Raw genomic sequence first — 22413 nt, forward strand, 5'->3', positions numbered from 1 at the left:
GAATACCGTCTCACTTTTTTGACTCACCACAGCGTAGGAAAACAGAAAGATGGTGTCCAACAGCCCCAAGAAGAGGGTAGCAGCATCGGCATCTGGAAACAAATGGCTACTATTCCAGACCTAGAACAGAAAAAACAGAAGTTTAAGCATAGTTTCTGCCCTTCACCCAACTAATGGACAAACACTTTGACGTATCATGCATCGGGGTGCAACAACGATGCTTCACATCTTCAGAAGTTGCATGGGCTAAAATGACTCATAAAATTAGTTAGTTGGAATATGAATCCCTCAACAAAACGACCAGCCACCTTAGCACTTAGAGAAGAAAATTGCAGATACAGACATGCATCACCTATATATGACTGAAGGCAACCACAGTTACACTCTCCAGATAAACTGAATGCCATGTTTTTTTATAGCTTAGCAAAGCAAGCAGCGTAGGCACTGCAGACGTATGATGCAATCTAAGCAAATCCCAAAGCCTGACGAAATTCAGGTTACAAATGGTTGCAAACTTCCAGTATCAAGTCAAATCCGGAGAGCGCACAGAGACCACAAAAAATCAACAGCGCTTTACAAAAATCTCAAATTTACAATGTTCTAGACCAAATCCAGTTTCAGTGGGGTATCATGTGGTCTCTAATCCTGACACTATCCAGTGTCGTAGGCACTCTCCAAGCACCACTAGGAGCTAGAAAACAGTCCAGATAACACAGGTACAATGTAGTGTTCTGTTTGACCCAAAACCCTGGACAGCATGAGGGTTCTACACCAAACTTTATCCAAGATCCTGTGATTGTAAACTTCTTTATGTAATCCTGGAAGTACTGGGCACCACATTCATTAGGCTGCTAGTCCGAATCAAAACTTACTTAGCGTTACAATCTGTAAATTGTAAGCCTCATTTGGACAGAAGGAAAGGAGTTCAGCGTGAGGAGCTCAGATCCACAGGACTGCCCCTAGGCCCATGTTTCACCAATTAGCACCTCTCTAATATCTTTCAGGGGCAAAATTAAGACCACTACAAGAACAGCAACCAACCAAAAACTGCTCTGCCTGCATAGCTTATTACATTGATGTAGCATCTCAATAAATTAGAAGTGCCTTGGCCTGGGCCCAATATTGAAGCCAATGCTTGCAAGTCAGCCACCTCTATCACTGGTTCTTTCAAACAGATAGTTCAATCATTGCTCATATTATCTTGAATGTCTGGTCACCCGATTTCATTTGTACACAAATGCCATTTCAATTACACACTATCAATTGACAAAAAAAAATAGGTGTATTCAAAAAGATTCAGCCTACACTGAAACAGCACATATCTCCTTGAAAGCTCAAGCAGAAACACATAACAATGACATTCCCTGTCACTCTATTTTGTGACATTTCTCAGAAAATGATGGACAAAGTGATAAACATTGGCTTTTGTTCCAACTTTGATCTACTTCTGAAACATCAAGCAACCATCACAGTAAGAATCAGTAGGCTACCTAAGCATGTCATCAAACACTTTTCATCTGCATGAAGCAGTATAACAAAAAGTCTTCTTCAAAACATTAATGGTGTGGAGGTGTTGGTTAAATCACTAAAGAGGGTAGAGATTAAACGGAGTAGCAAACTAAAAAATAAAGTGGAGGGTCAAAAGGTGGCTGATATTATTAAAGACCGAAAACATAGCACAGTCAAAAAACGTAGCAGTCTGAAAGTGAATAAATACCCAGCGCTATTCGCACTGTAGCCAGTACAACAGCTGTGAGCAAAAATAACGCATGTCAGGTTCTAGCTGTAGGTCAGCGTATTTGCATGAAAAAAATGGATTACACGATTTTAATCAGAGTCACCCAGAACTATGGCTGATTTTTGCAAATTAATTTGGGTCAATTTATTTCCTTGTAGAACCAGTGGAATATAAACAATGATGTCGCTGTGATACGCATGTAGTTTGCAAATACTCTCTTCAGTGCTAATTTACCTATGATGGGCAACGTTTTCATTACAGATTCCATACAAAAAGTAAATAAATGGAACATAAAAAAAGTACCACGTTCAGTATCCAGCCAGTACTATGTATCCAGACAAAACACATTTCGTTTACAGGTAAAGTAAAAAGGCAGGTAAAATTGGAATATAGGAAGATAACTGAGGGAGCCAGTTACACTTTTGAAGACCAGCTCGGGGCCTAACTGGTCTTGCCATATTCCAGTGAGGACTAATCGAGGACTGAGCTTTTACTCTGAGGTCCACAGATTGTACTGAATTTTGGATGCCCAGATATCCAAAACAGCGGGTCGCTGTCAAGTCTTCCTAGTGGCTGGGACAGCCACGGAACAGGAGAAGTTCAAGACTCCAAGGTTTCACATGTTACAACAGAGTATGAATCGTAGCACACATACGTTTCATGCTTTGGAGGTCAACACATTTAGTGCCTTTAAATTGAATGTTGGTATGGGTACCCTTGGCTCAAATACAAATGCCATCCATTTCCATACTCTATACTAGATTTAGCTGGTTCTTAAATGCTTTAGAAATACATTATCTTCAGAGAGGAGATTTGTATCCAGAACAATACATACTGCCACACTCTCACACATACCGAATTTGGGGATTGTTCGTGAACCAAAGGAATGATTTCCAGAATGTATCAAGCAACAATGCATTGAGAGACTCTGTAAGAAGATAATCAGGAACAATGAAAAGAGTGGCTCACATTCAAATACACCTCGTGAAACACTGTGCATTCCTGTGCAAGCATACTAACTGGTGCAATATGCTACAATGTTTATATAATCCATACAATTCTGTAATCCCTGTATAAAGTTCTAATTTCTTGATAATCATCGAGTTGTGATGCACTCAGTCACGGATTATAAAGAAAAGACATTAGAGTTCAAGTACTGTAAGTTATGAGTGTCAAGTTCTGCTGTAACAATGCTTGCTGCCAGAGCCAGCAGCCGGGTGACAGTCCGGCTAGGTCAAGGAGCCTAGCTGAAGCAGCTGCTTCAAGAAACAAGCGAACGCTGCTTTTCCTTCTTCTGCTGTATTTCAATAGTTTACAGTGACAAACAGAAATAACCTATTTATTTTTCTCACTTCTTAGATATAACAAGCGGGAATCTGCATGTTTCTACACATTCCAAGCTACAGCGTCCATTTTTTGTTTTAAAAAATGGACTTGTATTAAACTGTTTCTAATATAGGTTCGCAACAAATATCTAACAGGTTTTTGATGTCTTTAATTTTGCAACAGGGGTTATATTGTTATTCTTCATTCTTGCAGACATGCTTGCTCTTTCATACGAAAGAGCTTCCCATCAAGGTTTCAAGTGGGAAAGGTGATTGTGTGACCACACGTTATAGGGTATAAAGAACCCCTGGCATACATGATAAAGATACTGCAAGTCATCTTGGAGTTCCATAGCCTTATAAAGGAACTCTGCCTTTTGCCTCGTTCATCTATATGGTTATGGAACTCCTCTGTGACTTGCACTCCTCTTGACCTCCTCTGTGACTTGAAATATCCTTATAATGTACAGCAGTGAATGCGTAATCATTTATATTCTACACATATTAGGAACCGAGGAAAAATGTGGGAGACATGCCTAACAATAAGGGACATTGGGTAGTGTCAAACCTTCACAACAACACTGTAGGAGTACTTGCCCGAAAGGAAGCTAATCAGTGCCCTATGTTCACATACATTATCCAGGCTAGAACCTTCTGACAGATCTGCAAGTAATGCTGTCTAGCAGTCTAGCAGCGCTGATAAAGAAGCATTCAGCAGAAAGATTCCAAGAAGCGAATGAATGGAGGCATTCAGTGCCCGGCTTACGCTGCAGCGTCCTGAAGGACTGCTCCACACTGGTGGAGTTACTTAATCTACCCTAGAACCAAAGACCTCAAGAACGAGTGAAAGTCCAATATAATCATGTGCCAGGCACACCGGACAGGTAAGACTGCACCCACCTAGGGAGCAAAATTTCAAGTCACCCATCACGTAACTACCATAGTTATGTGTGAGCTGAGACGGCTTCTTTTGAAAGAGCGGAGGTCCAAACAGGCAGATAACAGAATGACTGCATACCAGATAGTTTTAATTCAAATCTAAACTCAAATGTATTATTCATAACTGTTTATCAGACAGCTGTAAACTGTTGTAGGAAATGTAAAAAATAAACACAATGTAGAAAATATGAAACACAAAAATATTGTGCAACATCAAGCCGAAGCAGAAATCACACAGCTGTTCTTAGTTAAAAGCCACACTCCGCGCCTTCAAACAGACTGTGGGCTGATTTAGACAATAGGTTCATAATCAAATTAGCCCACAGCACACAGGTGCTTGCTTTAACAATGGGTGCAGGGAAGAAACTAAATTCTGAGCACATGAAGGCCTCGGGCACACAATGCTCCCAGCACACACTCTAAGGAAACCATGAAACGCCCGCGCATTCTTAGGCCAACGAATGACCTGCCATAAAGCATTGTCAAATGAAGAATGTGTAATGGTTTAGTTCAGGAATTTAGGATTATGGGGTCCCATGTCTAAGTGTTTTTCCATCTTAAATCTGTAACTTGCAAATTAACTATTATTTACTATGTGTAATAAAGCATTGTATTGATTTGTATTAAAAGGCCTGTCTGTGGACAGGCATTGGAGAAAAACCACAGAGGAAGCTTGAGCAGGGCTGACGTGCCCTCTGCAGTGTTTTTCTCCCTGTCGCGACAGTTAGTAAATATGGTCTTTGGATTGCCAAGAAGAGTCTGCTTGTTTATTTGAGTTGGGAGGGTTTGTCTACCATGTAACAAAACTACAGAAATACTGCACTACGATTGGCTTTAGCTAGTCGATGTCTACCCAGGAGATTGACAGGTAGTATTTCGAGCAATATATCACCATGCTTTATTTTCAGAACAGCTGCTGGTGAACATCACAAACCATTAATAAAGAACTAGAACGTCGACTTCACTCAGAATGTGCTTGCAATCGAAAAACATACTGCTGGAGAAGCAGCGTTAGAATCATTCACTTTCCTGTACAATGTACATGAAAAATGGTTCTCACCTGCACTGCTACAAGTTCCGGAAACAAGCGAGTCCCTGAAAACATTCCTTTCCACTCGCTTTAGTTGTACATTTAAAATATTCCTAGTCTCGGAAAAATGTGTAGTCTATGTATGACTTTTTGAGCGAGTTTTAAAATAGTACCTTCATTGTTCGGTCTGATTTACAACGTTACTTTAAAATGTTTGATTGCCTTGGAGTGCAGTCATTCAGGGTGTATTCAGAACTACATTTAAAGAAAAATAAATATATTTGTAATGTGCTCACCACATCCTATATTTAATTCACTTTAAAAATGAATTTGCAGCCACTGTGTATTGATGCAAGGAGATGCAACTATTGACAAACAGAGAAGGGGGAAAAAGTCAAAAGAAATATTAAATGTCCGAACAGCAACTCATTTAAAGGGTCTCACTACCCACCAGAGCACAAGTCTATTCATTTTTAAAGTGAGATCAGCGGGCAAATAGATTACTCCACCAATAAAAACATCTACTACCATTCATTCAGATGGACAAAGAAAAAACATTCTATGTCTATTTTAAAAGTATGCAACAGAGTATGGATAATCTCAAGAAACAGAAGTGGAAAGAGGATGTGGGACTAGGGTAGAGATCTCACTATTTCTAGCCACTGAAAAACATATTATGCCATAAATTACTAAAACAAAATACGATGCCTCCTTTTTTAAACCATCTAGTTTGATATATACTTAACACCTCAATGCTCTTCTATTTCAACCTGCACCATAAGAAAGGCTTCAAATTCAACAATTTCTATTCCATATGGATAAGGAAGATATTTGTGAATGTGCCCTCATTTTAGCTTTGTGCAGCACCAATCATTTCTATGGCAAACAGTAATGCTTCTTTTTTCCATTTACTGCAGTTTTCTCCACATAAAATGATTTCCTTTCCACAGCTCCTATTCCAGCAACACAGCGTTCAGGTTCGCCTTACATTTGTCATGAAAGAAGGATTTTCGCGTTCTAGCCATTCCTCTAATTTGTGGCATATGACTTTTTAAATTCAATGGGGATCTCCCGACCAAGCCAGAGGTCAGGGCTGTAGAGCTTCAAAACAAAAAGCCAAACGGGTACTACCTCCAACTCAACAACAGATTCCAGCTTTATTCCATATGACATTATCTGATTTGTAGATATTAGACTCCTGAGATGATGCTGACAAGTGATGTCTCATTTTAAGAAATGATGCATGAGTGTACAGATGGGACAACTTATTGTTTTTGCATGGTAAACACTGACTATATAATTCATTTGCGTTTAGATTTATAGTTAGTAAATCTATCTTGTACGGAATCCTAAAAATCTGGCAGGTATCTGAGAGAAGAGAGGTTAACAGAAATATACGTGAATTGCCAATCTTTGCTAGGAATATTTTAAGACATCTGGTCTCTGCCATAAAAGGAAAAGATGTCTCTTAGCACGAGTTTATATTGGTAGGCCTTCAGGGGGAGTGAGGTCTTCTGATCTATCCTTTTGAAACCCTGAAAGATTTAGAGAGGACCATGTGGTTTTGAAAAATCTAAACATGATTCAGAGCTGTGAGTATACATGAAAATCGATCTAGTGATAGACATTAAAAGAAAAGAAAGAAACAAATTAAAGGGCTACCACCTTAACCTCAGTGCTGCTCAGGGACGGCACTGTTTCAACAATAAAAAAAAACAAGAAGCAACCTTCAATATGGGGTGCCAGATTTCAGTCAGAACAAATACATAATTATTACCACATACTTTATACTGGACCTACATCATACATGAAGTGTGCGCACAATTGGATCGATGCAGCAACCAGATTAAAACAATGTAGTATATTAGCCTCTCATAAATCTGGCAGGTGACAATACAAAGCGAGGTTTCCAAAATCACTGTTAACCTGGGAAATTACAGACTGTAATTTGAAAAACAAAATTAGTCTGAGGGTTTCAGCCACGAGTCAGATGAAGGCAATCAACATCGAGCACCTTGTGAAGTCACAACCCTGAAGCAATAGTACTGACAACCTTAAGAACAGCTTCCCTAACCAAACACAGGAAACGCTAGCGCCGCCTTGACTCAGGCTAAATCTAGGTAACGATGGCACAAAGATGACTACATCCTTCTATAGTAACATCTGCCACCAGATGTTCGCTATCTTGCTATCCCAAGCCAGTTAAAAATGGCATCATGAAGGATACTCCTATTCTAATCTAAGCTAGATACCACTGGCTGCAAGAGGGCATGCAACCAAATGCAATCCAAGTAAGACTTCAGACCTAAGCCACTTTAAATAAAACTAGCCTGATAAATGCTCTGGCATTACCTCAACTCAAGTAACAGTGGTGTCAAGAGGGCTCCACACTTTATGCACTGTAGGCTCTGGCTGCGATTCAACGAAGCCTGCACCTGAAGCAGGAGGGCTCTCAACCTTGGTAATAGACAACATTAGTGTTTAACTGTAGTAAACTATACTTACGTCATTTGGTTGAAGAACGAAGACTGAGGTATTTAGGCACGAAGGAGTCCACTGGCTAGAGATGCTGACCTTCACATTACTAAATGTTTTCCTGGACGCATGAAGCAATGCGTAACTAAAACAAAGAAGCAAAATAAGTCACACAACTCACATACAAAAAATTATTTGAAAACGCAAAGAAGCAGTAGGGAAGTGAAACCGTGCACTCAGCACCACAAACAAGCAGTAGAGCAGTGAAACATTATATTCAGCAATAGAAACAAGCATGCAAACACCAACAGAAGAGTAAAAACAGGGGGAAAGGGTACAACCACTGAAAATCAGCTCCTCTGCGAAGTCATGGTTAACAATTAAAAGGGCGTCAGTTTGACTCACAGTTCCACTTTCCTCTCATCCCTTAACCCTCCACATCTCTTACAATCTAAAACATGTGAACATGCGTATGCCACGTGTAACACAATAGCAAACTTGTGGAAACCATTAATCTCTTCAATTAACAAATATTTTGCATTAAGATAACAATGTTATTTTACAAACGCAAGTGTTTCCTGTTGTGAACATATTCAGTACTAGTTTATATTTTAATCATGAACAAGCACAGTACAACTGGTGATATATGTCTAATAAATTAATGTACAACAAAGCACATCAATGAACTAAAATCATGCATATGTCTACACTTTCTGGCGTGCGGCCATGAACTGTACTTATATTATCCATGTGCGAACACCTAAGATTTCAGAGGCACAACAGGCAAGTGCTGGGGAATAAGGCGAGTGTGGTGAAGGAACCACAACCTACTTCGTAGGTCCTTCCACAGGGCCACTAAAAGGCAGTCCTCAGTGGTGGCAGCTATGCATTCGGCTCTTCTGCGCGGTCTGTACCTCCAGTAACCACAACCCAAGCCTTCACTAGCTTATGCATTTTACAAATGCTTCTCTGAGCGTTGATTTTATTTTCATACATTTGCATGTTAATTTATCAATGTGAATAAAACACAAAGTTCATAATATAGAACACTTTTGTAACCTTACGCTGACTTCAGAACAAGCACTAGTGCAATATGGCCTAAACCAATCAAGAAATAAAAGAGAATACCCCATTTCCTTTAAAGGACACCAAAGAACAACATTTAGTAGAATAAGACAGAAGTCAGTTTTCGTCTCCACGCAGTGGAAGAGACTTGAACTGGAGCTCATATGAGGGATGCAAGCACAGTAGTCAGAAGGAAGAGCTCATGATCTGAAATGAACGGCGATTCCCAACACTCTCCACATACTGTATCGGACTTCCCCCCCCCCCCCCACACACACACACTAAAGCTTTGGAAATTAACACGAAACACCGCAAGGCAGGCTGTATAGAGTAAGGAAATGCAGGTCAATCCAGTCTGGAAGGATACTGCATGTAGCTCCCCAAGCTTCCCCCCCCCCCCCACCATTAATGATTTATTTTTCAATTCAGACACATGCCAAGCTCCTGAACAAGGATATTCTTTCACGCCTGCCACTTTTGGTGGTACTCTCATACCTGAGGCATGCTCTAACCTCCAAATACACTCTTGGATAACCAGTTAGCAAGGTCGCTGCTTTCACTATGAAACAACACCCAACATCACACATAAATGTGAATCCTGACAACGTACCAAACAAACAAAGTTCTGACACTGAATGCAGTATTTTTTTTTTTTTTTTTTTTTATTGTATTATTTTTTTTAAAATCAGTGAGTCTGGAACTGTACTAACCATAATGGCCAATCACAGCCTGCAACCAACAGTACACGTCCATCCAACACAGTTTAGAGGCACTAACAGTAGTTGGAACTCACTGAATTTGCACGATCACCTCACTCTCCGTAATCAATGAACCACACCCCATAGTCATAACATATTAGCCCACGACCCAGAGGTACTGTGGATGAAGGAATGCTGTCAATCCTAATAAGACACCAAACTCTCAGTTGCAACAGGCCCAATGTACTCATGTGAAACACACCTGAATTAGCAAAGTCCTCCAATACACAAACCAATCACTACTAAGCACTATAAGGCACCTATGACCACCCATATGCTAAAAAACACTGTTCGATTCAAAGCCACAGTACTGATTGCCCACTCCCAACAACCGAAATGAAACTGCGGTCTTTAATACCAGGCCATGAAGGCACCCCAGCTCTCACTGCAAAGCCATACAAGTGCACAACGTGTTATACACCCTCTGCAACAACAAAACAACAGTACATTCAAGATACCTGAAGAAAGTAAGAAGGAAAACTGCTATGTGATGGTGGGAATAGGTCGCCAGGAAGCCGCGCACATCAGGATTTGCCATCTTCCAAGGAGAGGCCGCTTCGTGTCATCAACGCGCACCATCCGGCAGAGCCTCACAGAGGCTAGTCCTTCGTCAGCCCGGATCAGCGCTGGGCAGGTCCTCACCTGCTACTAATACCACGGGGATTCTTCAGTCAGCGCCATTACCGGACCACAGCTGTCCTCATCTGTATGGCGTAGGGGTCAGCATTCACAATGTGGGCTAAAAACGGGAACTTAAAATGGTTCGTTAGTTACACATGAGAAAGTCAATTAACAAATCAAAAACGTAGGTGTCATTGTTTTATAGTTGCTAACACAGTAGGACGTAAATGTGCAGGACAAATAAATATGCACAGTTTTTTTCTCTATAAAATAGGCAGTTTCAACTAATCCATGATATTTTTCTGTCTTGCTGGACTGTTGTATATTTCAAATGTAGAAGTACAAGGACGACGCTGCAGTGTGTTTTGGTAGAAGTGAAAAGTTTTCATGTTTTATTTTATGTGATCTTTACTTCCAAGCACAAGAATGCACACTAAAATGTTGTGCAAAGAATTAAATTAGTGAAAGGTATCTCAATTATGTTATCCTTCTGGTGGAAAGTTACCTGAATATAAAGAAAGCCTGCGCAGAAAAATCATAATGCAAAATATGGGATTTTAGAAAGTTACAAATGTCCGAATGAAAAGCAATGGAAAAAGTTTATTGACAACTAACATTTCGGTTTCTGTTCCCGACAATAATATATATTAAATGAGTGACAAATATTTTTAGTTCTGTATACATGAATTGCTCGTATTGTTCAAAAACCTATTAAAGACTCTGATTTATTGACAAGCAGCTCAATTTAGAAAAGAATATTTGAACTTCATGGGTACATTTTGTACACCTTGGGAACTCTATTGCTCCATCTAATGATCTGGCTATTTAAAAAGGCCCTATTAATGTGGCTGGCATGTTTCTTTAGACAATATTTGTGCAGCGAACACAGTATTTTACTGATTATTTGTACTATTTTTGCTAGTAACATTTCTACTGTAATTTTAATGATATATAAACATCAAAGCAAACACTTTGAAAAGAGCATGTGAGTGCATTTGATGGAATTCTTTACAGCAGAAATTTCAAGTCTGCTTAGCCTCCCAGTGATCCGGAATATTGGGCCTTCTTGATAGAAGAGTGGTGTCACCGCAGTCAGATCTGTAAAAGGACAGATACCTCCAAGTCCTCACAAAGGTACCCCCTTTTCTTTTTGTAAACACTTGCAAATTTTGATATTGGGTGGGTAAGAATTGGCCTACTACTGAACACATCCTAGGCAGCGTACAGTCAAATTAATCACATATCAGTCCGCCATCACCATGAAATGTAAATATTACCAAGTACCACAGCCTTTTAGCTCCTGCACTTTACCACCCAAACACTGGTACTCACTAACCACCAAAATTCAATATTCACCTCTTTCTCTATCTATAGTCTATCAATTGTCTTACAGCTGACAATCGGCCCCACGTCACATTTTCATCTTGAACTGACCTATGTGTAGAACACACAGTGTTTGGCAACCTGAAGTTTCGCTTTTAATGTCCTAGCATGCATACCCCTGATAATTAGAAAGTCATTAATAGCTAAAGGTTTCATAAATATTGAGTCGCTCAACAGTTATGCTGTTTACGCCAACTTGGGGCTGCCTCACCCGTTGTGCCTTTTTTGTTTTATCTCCAACAGGTGATTGACTGAGGAATTTACAAGCTGCTTCATTCCCCTCTGTGGGGTGCCAAAGCACCTTCCCAGACTAGCAACAAGCTACTTGTGTGTTCAACAATAGTGGGGAAAGTGGTGTCTTAGGGACTGAGTACGATCTTGGCAGAGAGGGTATTCAGTCACAAACGCGACGGGTATCCCATCCCCAGTATTGCAAGTTCCACAGGATATAATGTAACTTGTAATACGGCGGACAGGATATTAGTCAAGTTTGTGACGGAGTATGCCATCTGCCAAGATAATTATCAGGCCCTTAGTTGTGAGCCTAGGTGGTAATTGTTGTTTTGTCATGTGGAAGTGACCAGAGAGGTCATCTTTTCTTGTCTTGGGACCCAGAGCTTAGTGATATGGTGTGGGGGGGAAAGGGGGGACAGGGAAAGAGTCAGAGAGATAGACATGCCGGTTTAAGTTGCATCACCTTGTCCCCTTACTTTCGCCACCTACAATTCAAAAAACAACTCCTGCAACGCCCTTTCCACCTTTATGGCACCCTAATCTATCCCTCAACTACCCCCCGTTTTGAACCTAGCAGCTACTCCCTCTTTCTTATACCAGCTCCCAAGTACTACACCCATTTTCCACCACACTCCAATTACAATCTCGCTCAAACAAATATTTAAAAAGGATTTCTCTTACTTAAGCATCAGTTCGCTATAGCTAATCCTAACTGGAAAAGTTCTGCCTTGAACTGCCCTCTCCTTACCTATAAATAGCCCCAGCTTCTAACTATTTGACATGTCTGAGCCCTTCCTCAAACTACCTGCCCAGTCAGAGCTGTCCACTTCTGCTGCCCAAAACATCCCTCTTCATCCCTGTCCTTAAGTTCCCATTTCCGATTAAGTAATGCTCTATGGTGAACTCTGGCTCTTACAGGCAGTGGCTCCTAGGCCTCCTATTCTTTTTGTTGTTGTAGTTATTGGCATTATATTACTATATTTGGTAATTTTGAACTCTATGTAACTATTCTTGTAACTCTAGCACCTTTGAGTGATGTCTGCGCTAATAAAAATGCATAAATAAATAAATCAAGTCTTTTAGTTGCCCCGTTTCTCAACCCTGCCTCCAATTAGCCCATTCATCAACCGGAGAGGTGGGCGAGCAACTCCAAGATCGAGCCAGGCTCGAGGGTGAAGCCTGGCTCTAGGCTCAGCTCGAGATCCTGTTGGAACCTTAAGCCCATAACAAGCCAAGCTTTCTTGTGGCTTCTGCCTGCCATCCTCCTTCTACCCTCATAGACAAAGAGGTAAAAAGCAAAGGATTAACAGGTAAAAAGGAGAGACACAGAAAGTGAAACAGGAAAACCTGGATTTATTTCTGCTTCCCTGCTTAACCAAACTGAGCGATCTCCTTTTTCCTCATAATCGCAATAAAAGCACTTTCAAATACATGAGTTCAGACTACCAGCTGTATAGAACCTATTGCCTGATTTAACAGACTATAATGTGGCTGTATCAATAAGAACCTAAGCCACATAAGGGGTTTACATGACAGCTGTTTTGCCTCTTAGGTCATCACATCCATTGTCGCCAGAGCGGGGCCAGGAACGGCTCCAAGTTCCTGTTCAAAAAATCAGTTTTAATAAGTACCTCGTAGTGCACTGATAAAATGCTATGTATTAATGCCAAAGCTTCCATATGTTAAAAACATATATTTTCTTGTTTTGAAGAGACTTTACCATATCTTACGTGATGCTAATTCCCATGGCAAACATGCTCAGGGCTCGGTTAGTTCAGGGCTCCAGGAGCCAAGCCAGAACAGCTGGCTCGGCTCGACCGTCCGAACTTGATGGCTATTCCCACCTCTTCTCAACCCTGTCTCTGTTTACCTCTTCCTCATCAACCCCGGCCCTGATCGACCACTCCTTAACCTGACTCCAAAACGCCCATCAAAATGTAGCATTTGCCGCAGGAACCTTAATGTTGGCGGCCGCCCAGCTGCTGAGCGCTGCTTGGTATCACGTGCCTCCACAGCTGCCCCCTTCGCACCTTCTCCTCCAGCTGTCACTGCTCTCCCGGCGGAGACGAACCCCCTTGTCCTACTCACCGTCCCTTCCTCCTGCTCCGTTCCTCCCTCCGGCACCATCCAAATAAAATAACATTCCCAGCCACGTAACCGGCTACCTGGTTTCGAGCCGAGTACTTCCGGTTCACCCCATTGCACGCTGGGGGTCGTAGTCACCAAGCGGCCGGTGGTAGATTCCTGAGCGGAGTGACCTGTTCATTCCAAGTAACAAGAATGGCTGAGCGAGCAGGGGCCTTAAACGTTAATCTACGTCAATCCCCTATCGAACCCCACACCCAACATGGCAGCCTGTAATATTTATCGCGCGGTCCAGCTTTAAAAAAAGTCTCGGTGACACAATTGCAAGTCTCAGAAACCAAGCAGCGTGCACAAGAGCGTGACTGGCCCGCAGGCCATCACCGCACGACCTCTCGTGAACCAGTGTTCAGCGAACAAAACACGCAGCCAACCCCAGCAGCTGCTGCGGTCCCACCAGGAGTTAGGATTCCTACATGTAAAGAATAGTGGACCTTTAAGACTTACTGTTCTGAGCGTGGCAAGTGGCTTGAATCACTGTTACGTTGTGTAACACTGTGGTTTGCGGTTGCACTTTGTTTAAATCGCTATCTTCCAATTTTTTGTACACAGTAGCGAAGCTCATTCGTGTTTTTCAAGCTGCTTATGTTATAATAATACATTGTTTTTTATATAGCGCCTCGCACTGCATTGGTGTTTCTAGACACCATGAACTACATACGTTCATATTAACCAGTATATTGTTATACAATTGTACAAACCTAATAAACGGGAGAGAAAGTGGTGTTAACGAACAGAGCTGCCGACTTTGTAACTCAGGGAAGCAGGTTTGGGTGGCGGCGGCTCGGCATCTTGTGATTCTGAGGGAATCAGTTGTTCTTCACTCGCCTGACTTAATGATTGCGACAGAGTGCTCATGTGTCACGAGCTCAATTGTCTTCGGCTTGAGTTTGCGCTATAGAAAATTGCAACAATTAAAAAGTCACGCGTTGGAAGTATTAAAAAGAAGTGCTTTCACTCAACAAAGCAATGTGACTAAAGGAGCTGATATTAAAACCGATGAGATGGGACATCTGTAGGAGCAAAAAACATGAACGATGCGAGTGTGGTTTCCCATATCTGGTGAACCATGATGTATGCAATGGGTATTACCTGTAGGTAAGGTACCTCCTTTTTGCCTGCTGTCAGTGTGTTTTGACTGTGTTCACTGGGATCCTGCTAACCAAGACCCCAGCGACTGTGCTTTGTCCCCCTAAATTTAGTTGTTCCTGACTTGTACACCCCACAATTTTCATACTGGTACCCCCATGTAAGTCCCTAGTATATGGTAACTGGGTACCCAGGGAATTGGGGCACCAGGGGTTCCCCATGGGATGCAGGATGTATTATGCCGCCCGTGGAGCCCATGCAAAATGTGTCTGCAGGTCTGTCATTGCAGCTTGCTTGAAAAGGTGCATGCACCCTTTCACTACAGGTTACTGCAGGTTATAGTGATAAGTCATTTCTATGGCAGGCCAGAGGGCAAGGTGCAAGTACTTGTTTGTAAGGGCACCCCTGCATGAGCAGAGGTGCCCCTACCAACTCTAGCTCCATTTTCCCGGACTTCGTAAGTGTGAGGAAACCATTTTACCCATGTATTGGACACAGGTTTGTCCAACTACATAATGGTAACTCCGAACCTAGGCACGTTTGGTATCAAACATATCGGAATCATACCAAATTACTGTTGCCAGTATTGGTTGTATTATTCCATGCACTCTGGGAGCTCATTAGAGGACCCCCAGCATTGCTCCTTCCAGTTTGCAGGGTTTTCCCAGGCAGCCTGCGTTGCTGCCATCCTGCAGACAGGTTTCTGCCCTCCTGCTGCTTGACCAGCTTAAGCCCAATAAGGCAGAACAAAGGATTTCCTTTGGGGGAGGGAGGCAACATCCTCCTCTTTGGAAATAGGTGTTTCATGGCTTGGGAGGGGTAGCTTCCCCAAGCCACTGGTATGCTTTGAAGGGCACATTTGGTGCCCTCCTTGCATAAACCAGTTTGCACCAGTCCAGGGACCCCAGTACCCTGTTCTGGTGCAAAACTGGACAATGGAAAGGCGGGTAACCACTCCCCTGTCCATCACCACCCCAAAGGTGGTGCCCAGGGCTCCTTCACGTTGCAACTTGATTCTGCCATCTTGAATCCAAGGTGGGCAGAGGCCCCTGGGATCATCTGAGTGGCCAGGTCAGGCTGGTGACTTCACCCCCCCTTCCTCCTGATAGGTGGTTACCCTGCTAGGTGACCAATCCCGCTTTCTGGGCTATTAGGGTCTCCCTCTTTGGTGGGGCCTCAGATTCGACGTGCAAGATTCCAGCAGGATTCCTCTATAATGTTTACTTAACCTTCTGGCAACTGGAACTGGGCCCTCCATGAACCGACAATCTGCATCTACAGCAACGACTCTGCTCTGTAACATTGTTTCTCCGGCTCCTTCCAGCAACTGCAACATTTCCCCAGCTGTGCATACTCTGAGAGCGATGTGTCTTTAGTCTGCACAAGAAGGAATCTACCTTGGAGTGAAAGAGTCACTCCCCTGCATCCGCAGGCACCAACTGCAACGACGACTAGCTGCATGGATCTTCTCTCCTCCAGAGCTGCGTGGATCATGTATCACGGGTGGTAGTCTGGAGTGGTCCCCTTGGTCCTTTTCTACCAACTGACCAACTTGGGAAATGGTAAACCCCTGCCTCCCCACGCAGGACAGTACCCTCTGCACTGGGTCTCTTGCAGCTACCAAGGCTTATTGACATCTCCTCCAAAGGATCTTCAGGCTACATGTAGCCCCAGCCCCCAGCACTCTTCCCTAGGACACATAGCCCTCTACATGCTTTTCAAGCGATGTGGGACTCCTTTCTAAGTGTGCTGCGTGGGCCTCACCACAACTCCCCTGCTTGCTGCCTGTAGTTCACCTGTGGGGGCTGCCTCCTCTTCCTGTGACTGTGCTCACTGCTGAGTGTCACCCGGGTCTTCCCTCTGTGGGTTGAGTCCCCCTGGACCTTGCTGGTCCCCGGCAGCTCCGCATTTCTTCTCCAACTACATTTGCCTTTGCAAAGGCTTGTCGGTGGTTTTCCACACCACTGACCAACTGCAATATTCCTTCCGGCATGGGACATCGACTGCATCACTTCAGGAAGTCTTTAGCTGCTCCAGTGCTGCACTGCTGACTGTCTTCATTCACCATCGACCTGGCCCTTCATCCACAGATGTGTGGCTCTTGTCACGATCATACACTCCAACATGAACTGGACTTGGTCCCCTTCCTTTACAGGTCTTCCTCTACCAGGATCCACCTCTGGTTTCTTGTAGTCTTGTCTGAGTCTTTCAAAATACCCTTCTGAAGTCCTTTTGGTGGTTTTGTGGAGAACCAGGTGCTTACCTCTTTTCTCCTGGTCGTTGGGGGGCACTCTGGTTCTTACCTTTTGGTGTTCTTAGTTCCTCCAGCTCCCCTCTATCAATTCCACTTCCTTGGGTGGGGGCCCGACTTTCTCATTGCACTTTTTTAGTATATGTTTTGGTCCCCCCAGGGCCTTCAGTACTTGCTATTGCTTTCACTGTTTTCTATTGCCTTTTATGCTAATTAATGGTTTCTAATGTGCATAGAATTGTGTGTTTACTCACCTGCTAGTGGAGTATTGCCTATACAGTATTTTAGTATTTGTGTTACCATATTAAAGTACCTTTATTTTTGTAACACTGTGTGGATCCATCATGTGTGTAAGTGCTGTGTGATTACAGTGGTACTGCATGAGCTTTGCATGTCTCCTAGATAAGTCTTGGCTGCTCATCCACAGCTACCTCTAGAGAGCCCTGGCTTCCTAGACACTGCCTACACCTCACTAATAGGGGATACCTGGATCTGGTATAAGGTGATAACACCATAGGTGCTCACCACACACCAGGCCAGCTTCCTACATTACCTATGGGGTAACATAGCTGCATACAAATGCCAGGCCTACTGCACCCAAAAAGCAGACTCTGGGTCGAAGAATTGGGAATCAAAGTCATGAGGTAGTACGTGAAAGTATGGTGCCACCCTTGTTTACCAGGGCATCTCGTTAATGCTTTATGATTCTGATGTCTCACCCTCGACCAGGGAAGGCACCCTGCTGCACCTGCTGCACATTACTGGGGCATTGCCACCCTAGGCTTCACAGTATCACTCCGTAACTTACTGGCACTGCGCCACGGGGGGGGTAAAGCACCCTTCGTTCTCGGTGACTTGGTGTGGTTGTCTGGGGTGGTAGCTGCCGGGCCTGGGTCCTGCACGGTGACACAGTCTGGATCGGTTGCAGCAGGAGGAGGCTCGTCCTGCAGGTTAGGGTCAGATTCTCTTTGGGTGTGGACTGTGTCGCTCTTCCGTGTACCTCACACCTCACTTTCTGCCTCTGGAATTATTTTCATTCCAAGCATTTCTTTCTGCAGCTCACAGTTAGGCAACTCTGACCTGCGCCCGCATCCTTAGTGCGGGTTCAGACACAGGAGTTTAGTTTTTTCAGTAGACATATACTTCCCTTCGGCTATCCAGTCTTATTCATTTTACGATTTTCATCGGGGACCCGGTGGGAGTCACATTCGTGCTATGTGACCTCTGGGCTGCCTCGAAGCTGAGAGAAACAGATCAGCCATTTGTTCATGTCTTGGGATTCCGTAAGGGCAGGGATCGTGTTCTTGAGCAGCGAATCCACCGGGTTCTGTTTTAGTGTGGCTCCCCTGCCCCAGTCTGCTTTAATAATCGAGCAGTTTGGAGAGATCTAAATTACTTTTGATGTGATTTGTTTTTTAGGGTCGAGCCTGTGTTGCATGCGCTCGCGCATGCGTATCGCAGCGAGACTCTTTAGTGTTTAGAAAAGGGCTCGGAGCCCTGTCAACATCACGTCAGTGTTTTGTATTGGTTTGTGGGCTTGCCTAATAAAATCTGCTTGCTTTCATTAGTCGAAGGCACGCATATGTCATGCCTTTTCCGGTGGCTAGCCCTCCTCGAGCGCAGCGACCAAGAACAGAAAACATGCGAGGCTCGCTGTTTTCCATCGGGCTCGTGGACTTCTTTTTCTCTAATTTACGAGCGCGATCTCGCTTGGCAGAAGTCGAGCGCTTTACATAGTTAATTGCACTTTTTCAGTTACGTATATAAATGCACTTTTGCCCGATAGGTGAAAAGTCGGGTTAGGAGTTTACAACGCGATCAGCTCTAACATGAGCAAACGCGAGACCCGTTGCATTGTAAATGCTTGTTTATATTTGTTGTCTTAAGTTTATATTTCACAAGGTAATCCGTTTCTGCCTTTAATAATTCCCCCAATATTTGACCAAAACTGACTTAAAAATACAGGCCATGCCATTAAAATGCTGACGAGGTGGCAAATCTAGAGTTTTTAAGGCTTGTGGGTGCAGCTGCGTTACCGATGTCCTCTTGAGCGCAGCTGCCGGTGTTCGCTAACCACCCACTGCACGTGGGTGATGTCACTTCCCCCTGAATGCAGAGGTTCCCCTCTGACACTTTTGTCTCCTTTGGGGCTGGATGTTTCGCCGGCCTTTTCTCCTGCTTTGCTGGCTCCAGGTAGGGGAATGTGGAATTTGACCACAATGCAGGATGCTGCAGTTCAACAGAGATTTCTGTTTGAGAAAACAAACCATAACATCTTTCATCTCACAGCCCTACGTTAGCGCCTTAGTAAGCCGCGTGCCCTCTTAGAGCTCTGCTACTTGGTGCGCACGTGCATACAAAAACACCACCCAGCCAATCTGATCTCAGCACTTTGTCTTTATAAACCACCCCACGCCTTGAAGAGTCGTCTGCGGGTGATCTGCGCTTTTCTGTCCTGACCCCTAAATTGTGAAGCAGTCTTCCCGCGGATCTCAAGAAGGACGAATCTGGAGAAATGTAAGATGAAATACAAAACCTTCCTGCCTCTGTTCTCCTACTCTGGCTTCTTACTTAAGGACATGGTGAACAGCGCCTAGAGACCTTATGGTTTTAGGTGCTATGTCAATGTATTTAGTAGTAGTCATAGTAGTATCTCTTGCTTTGTGATTCTGCAATAAATTCGATTTGGGATACATTTTGTGTTAGACCCAGTGGGACTGCTTTTCTGGAAAAACAATTGGCAGTAAATGTGGCGCGGCTTGCTGGTGTAGGATTTGTGAAACCGGAGTCGCAAAGCTTTTAGTGGTGCTGATGGTGGTCCCATTGGTTCTCTCTCTTGGTATTTTGTGCCCATTGGGTCCCATTGGTTCTCCCCCTTGTTATTTTGTGCCCTTTAGGGGCCACAAGTATCTAGGCCAGGAGACAAGGTAGCCAGGACCTCCATCACTGCTTCCTGCCCCTGTTGTTTTGTGTCTTTATTCCCCTTTTGCTCCAGAGTGAAGAGTGTGGATAAGATGAGCTACTAAGTGTGGGCTGTTCAGTTATTGCTGCTGCACAAGGACTGGGAAGGGTCACAACAGGTGAAGGCAAAATGCAGGGCACAAAGGAGGTTTGTTGAAGCTGTGGAGTCACAAACACATCACAGTAAGATGTCGTGGGATGGGAAACAGTGAAGCACCACATGTGGGTGGTGCTTGCTGGCTGAGCATTCTGGTGTTGCCAAAGTTCACACTTAGTGAGTCGCAGCGGCTCTCTGGGATGGGACAGCACATTGTTGAATCTGTCATTGTTCCCCTTGGGCTTCTCTTGCCCCATGCATGTCAAACTGCTCATTGGGTAGCTCGGGGGGTGTGGGAGGGGTCTCGCACTGTGCAGCCAGGCACAGTGCAGCACAGTACAGCATGGTACCTTTGGGTAGACATCCCCAAACCCACACATATCAGAATGCGACAGCTGGTGCAGGGTTTCATGGCCAACCAGGGTCTGCTGTCGGTGGCCACTCACAATTCTTTGAGGTCTGCCTCCCATACCTCAGAACTTCTTTGCCTGACATTGTCACTCCCTTCCACAGAGAAGTTAATCTCCAACATGGCGGAAGATCCTGTATAGACAAATGGCACGGGTGCTGCAGCCTCAAACTGCTGTTACCAGCATGCATGCCTCATAGCCACATGAGCGCAGCCGTGGCGCAACAGTACTCAATTTACTGAACCTTAAGGGTGTGTGGCTGGGTCAGATGTTTCTAAGCATTGTAAATAACAGGTGTCACTTTTAGCCAGCTTAATGGTACTTGTGAGATCACATTCAGTGGGGGTTAAGAGGATGGCAGGGGATACTGGGCCACATCCGTTATGGTTGGGGCCATTTGCCTCTGGTGCCTGGGTGTCCATTATACACTTGCTGTGCAAACTACACCAAGTACACACCTTCCACACTTGACTGTCATGGTTGCAAAGGCAAACAATCAAAGGATTCTCAGGGCGGTATTGTGGGACGTGGGGGGTTAAGGACACAGAATCCAGCAGTCAGCCAGCTGACATGATTCACTGCTAAGCCCAGTGCTTGTCTTAGTAAACAAAGAAATACTTTAATAACACAGAAAAATGAAATGCTCAATATTGGTGGTTCAGCTTCAGGGGTACCGGGTTGTATCTAAGTTCTCACACCAACTATGGAGATCTAGTAGTGACAAAAAGATTATAAGCATGAAGCAGACACAAGTGCAAACTCTCAATTAGGCCCAGGCGAGCAGTGATTCTGCCTGGTAACCCATAATTTATTTTATTATGCATCTTGAACAGGAGTTCACACCGGCAATCGTTAGTCTCCATATTATGTAGGATTATCTTTGAGTCCAAGACACAGTCTCTCACTTCAAGCCTCATGTTACCTGTTCGCTGAGATACAGTTTGGAGTGGAGAATGGTTGTGCACCAATTGTGGTGGCTTAGTGGACTAATGCATCCACTGTAATGTTCTGTGTTTGACCTCATGGTCACAGGTTCAAATCCTGGTGGGTCCACTCAGCCTTTCATCGATCTGAGGTCAGTAAAATTAGTACCATTGAATTGGGTAACAATAAACATCTGTAATTCAGTGCCAAGATGCCATGGGTGAACATGCACTTTACAAGTACCCATTTTATGTTATGTTACAGTCTGTGCCTCAACCGATTGGACTCTGGAATATCAAGTACAAGAATATTGTGCCACTAATATTGTGGACAAAATACCAAAGATGAGAGCACATAGAGACATATATCACTATTCTTAACTCTACATTTATGTACCTTGACAATATACATTAACCTCAAGGAACACAGATGTGGAGTTCAGTATAGAAAATCTATGCATATTTAGCTTTTGATATTTTGTCCCTCGATATTCTGTCTGCAGTATTTGTGTTCCACAATTTACCGTAGTTAATATTCAGGATTCAATCCCGGCTTACACTTCGGTTGCAGGATAGTGGGCCGTGGCCACCCTCTTGGACCCCGCTGCTGGGGAAGAACAGTGTGGCGACCCTCAGCTGTGGTCGTGCATCTTTGGCGGTTGCAGTATCCAGGCCGATGGGGGTTCTCGTCTATAACGTTGTTGTAAGGGCTTGCAACCTGTCAGGGCAGCAGTAGGCGAGTCCCACTGGTCACGTTGTGGTGATGCCGGTTGCCATGCTGCTGCTTGGTGATTTATCAATACATAACATACTTTGCTATATGAACCTCAAGGGAGACTTGATGGACCCCTCACAGCTCGAGTCAGCACTGATTACAGTCCCAGTAACAAATCCTCTTTTCTGGGATCACCATATTCTGAGAGCATGACTGGGCTGCTTCCCTTCGCAGTCTTTTCTGGTGCAGGCCCAAGC

At 43.8% G+C, this 22413-nt stretch overlaps 1 protein-coding gene across 7 annotated transcripts in view; it reads right to left on the reverse strand.

Annotated features, from left to right (window-relative positions):
- Positions 1-13849, reverse strand: part of SLC37A3 (solute carrier family 37 member 3) — a 141127-nt gene extending 127278 nt beyond the window's left edge. The window contains exons 1-4 of one of the 7 annotated variants that reach the window (XM_069227890.1): positions 13734-13849; positions 9789-10082; positions 7538-7652; positions 28-120 (exon numbers count right to left, since the gene is read on the reverse strand). In XM_069227890.1, the coding sequence (XP_069083991.1) occupies positions 28-120; positions 7538-7652; positions 9789-9868 (288 nt within the window). In that variant the 5' untranslated portion in view covers positions 9869-10082; positions 13734-13849. Of the gene's footprint in view, positions 1-27; positions 121-7537; positions 7653-9788; positions 10083-13438; positions 13463-13525; positions 13624-13656 lie in introns of those variants that run through there. The other 6 variants (XM_069227887.1, XM_069227888.1, XM_069227891.1 and 3 more) reach the window with 6 other exon arrangements.
- Between the last annotated feature and the right edge of the window lie 8564 nt (positions 13850-22413).

Source organism: Pleurodeles waltl, chromosome 4_1 (genome assembly GCF_031143425.1).
Source record: "Pleurodeles waltl isolate 20211129_DDA chromosome 4_1, aPleWal1.hap1.20221129, whole genome shotgun sequence".
In the NCBI taxonomy this organism is placed as follows: Eukaryota; Metazoa; Chordata; class Amphibia; order Caudata; family Salamandridae; genus Pleurodeles; species Pleurodeles waltl.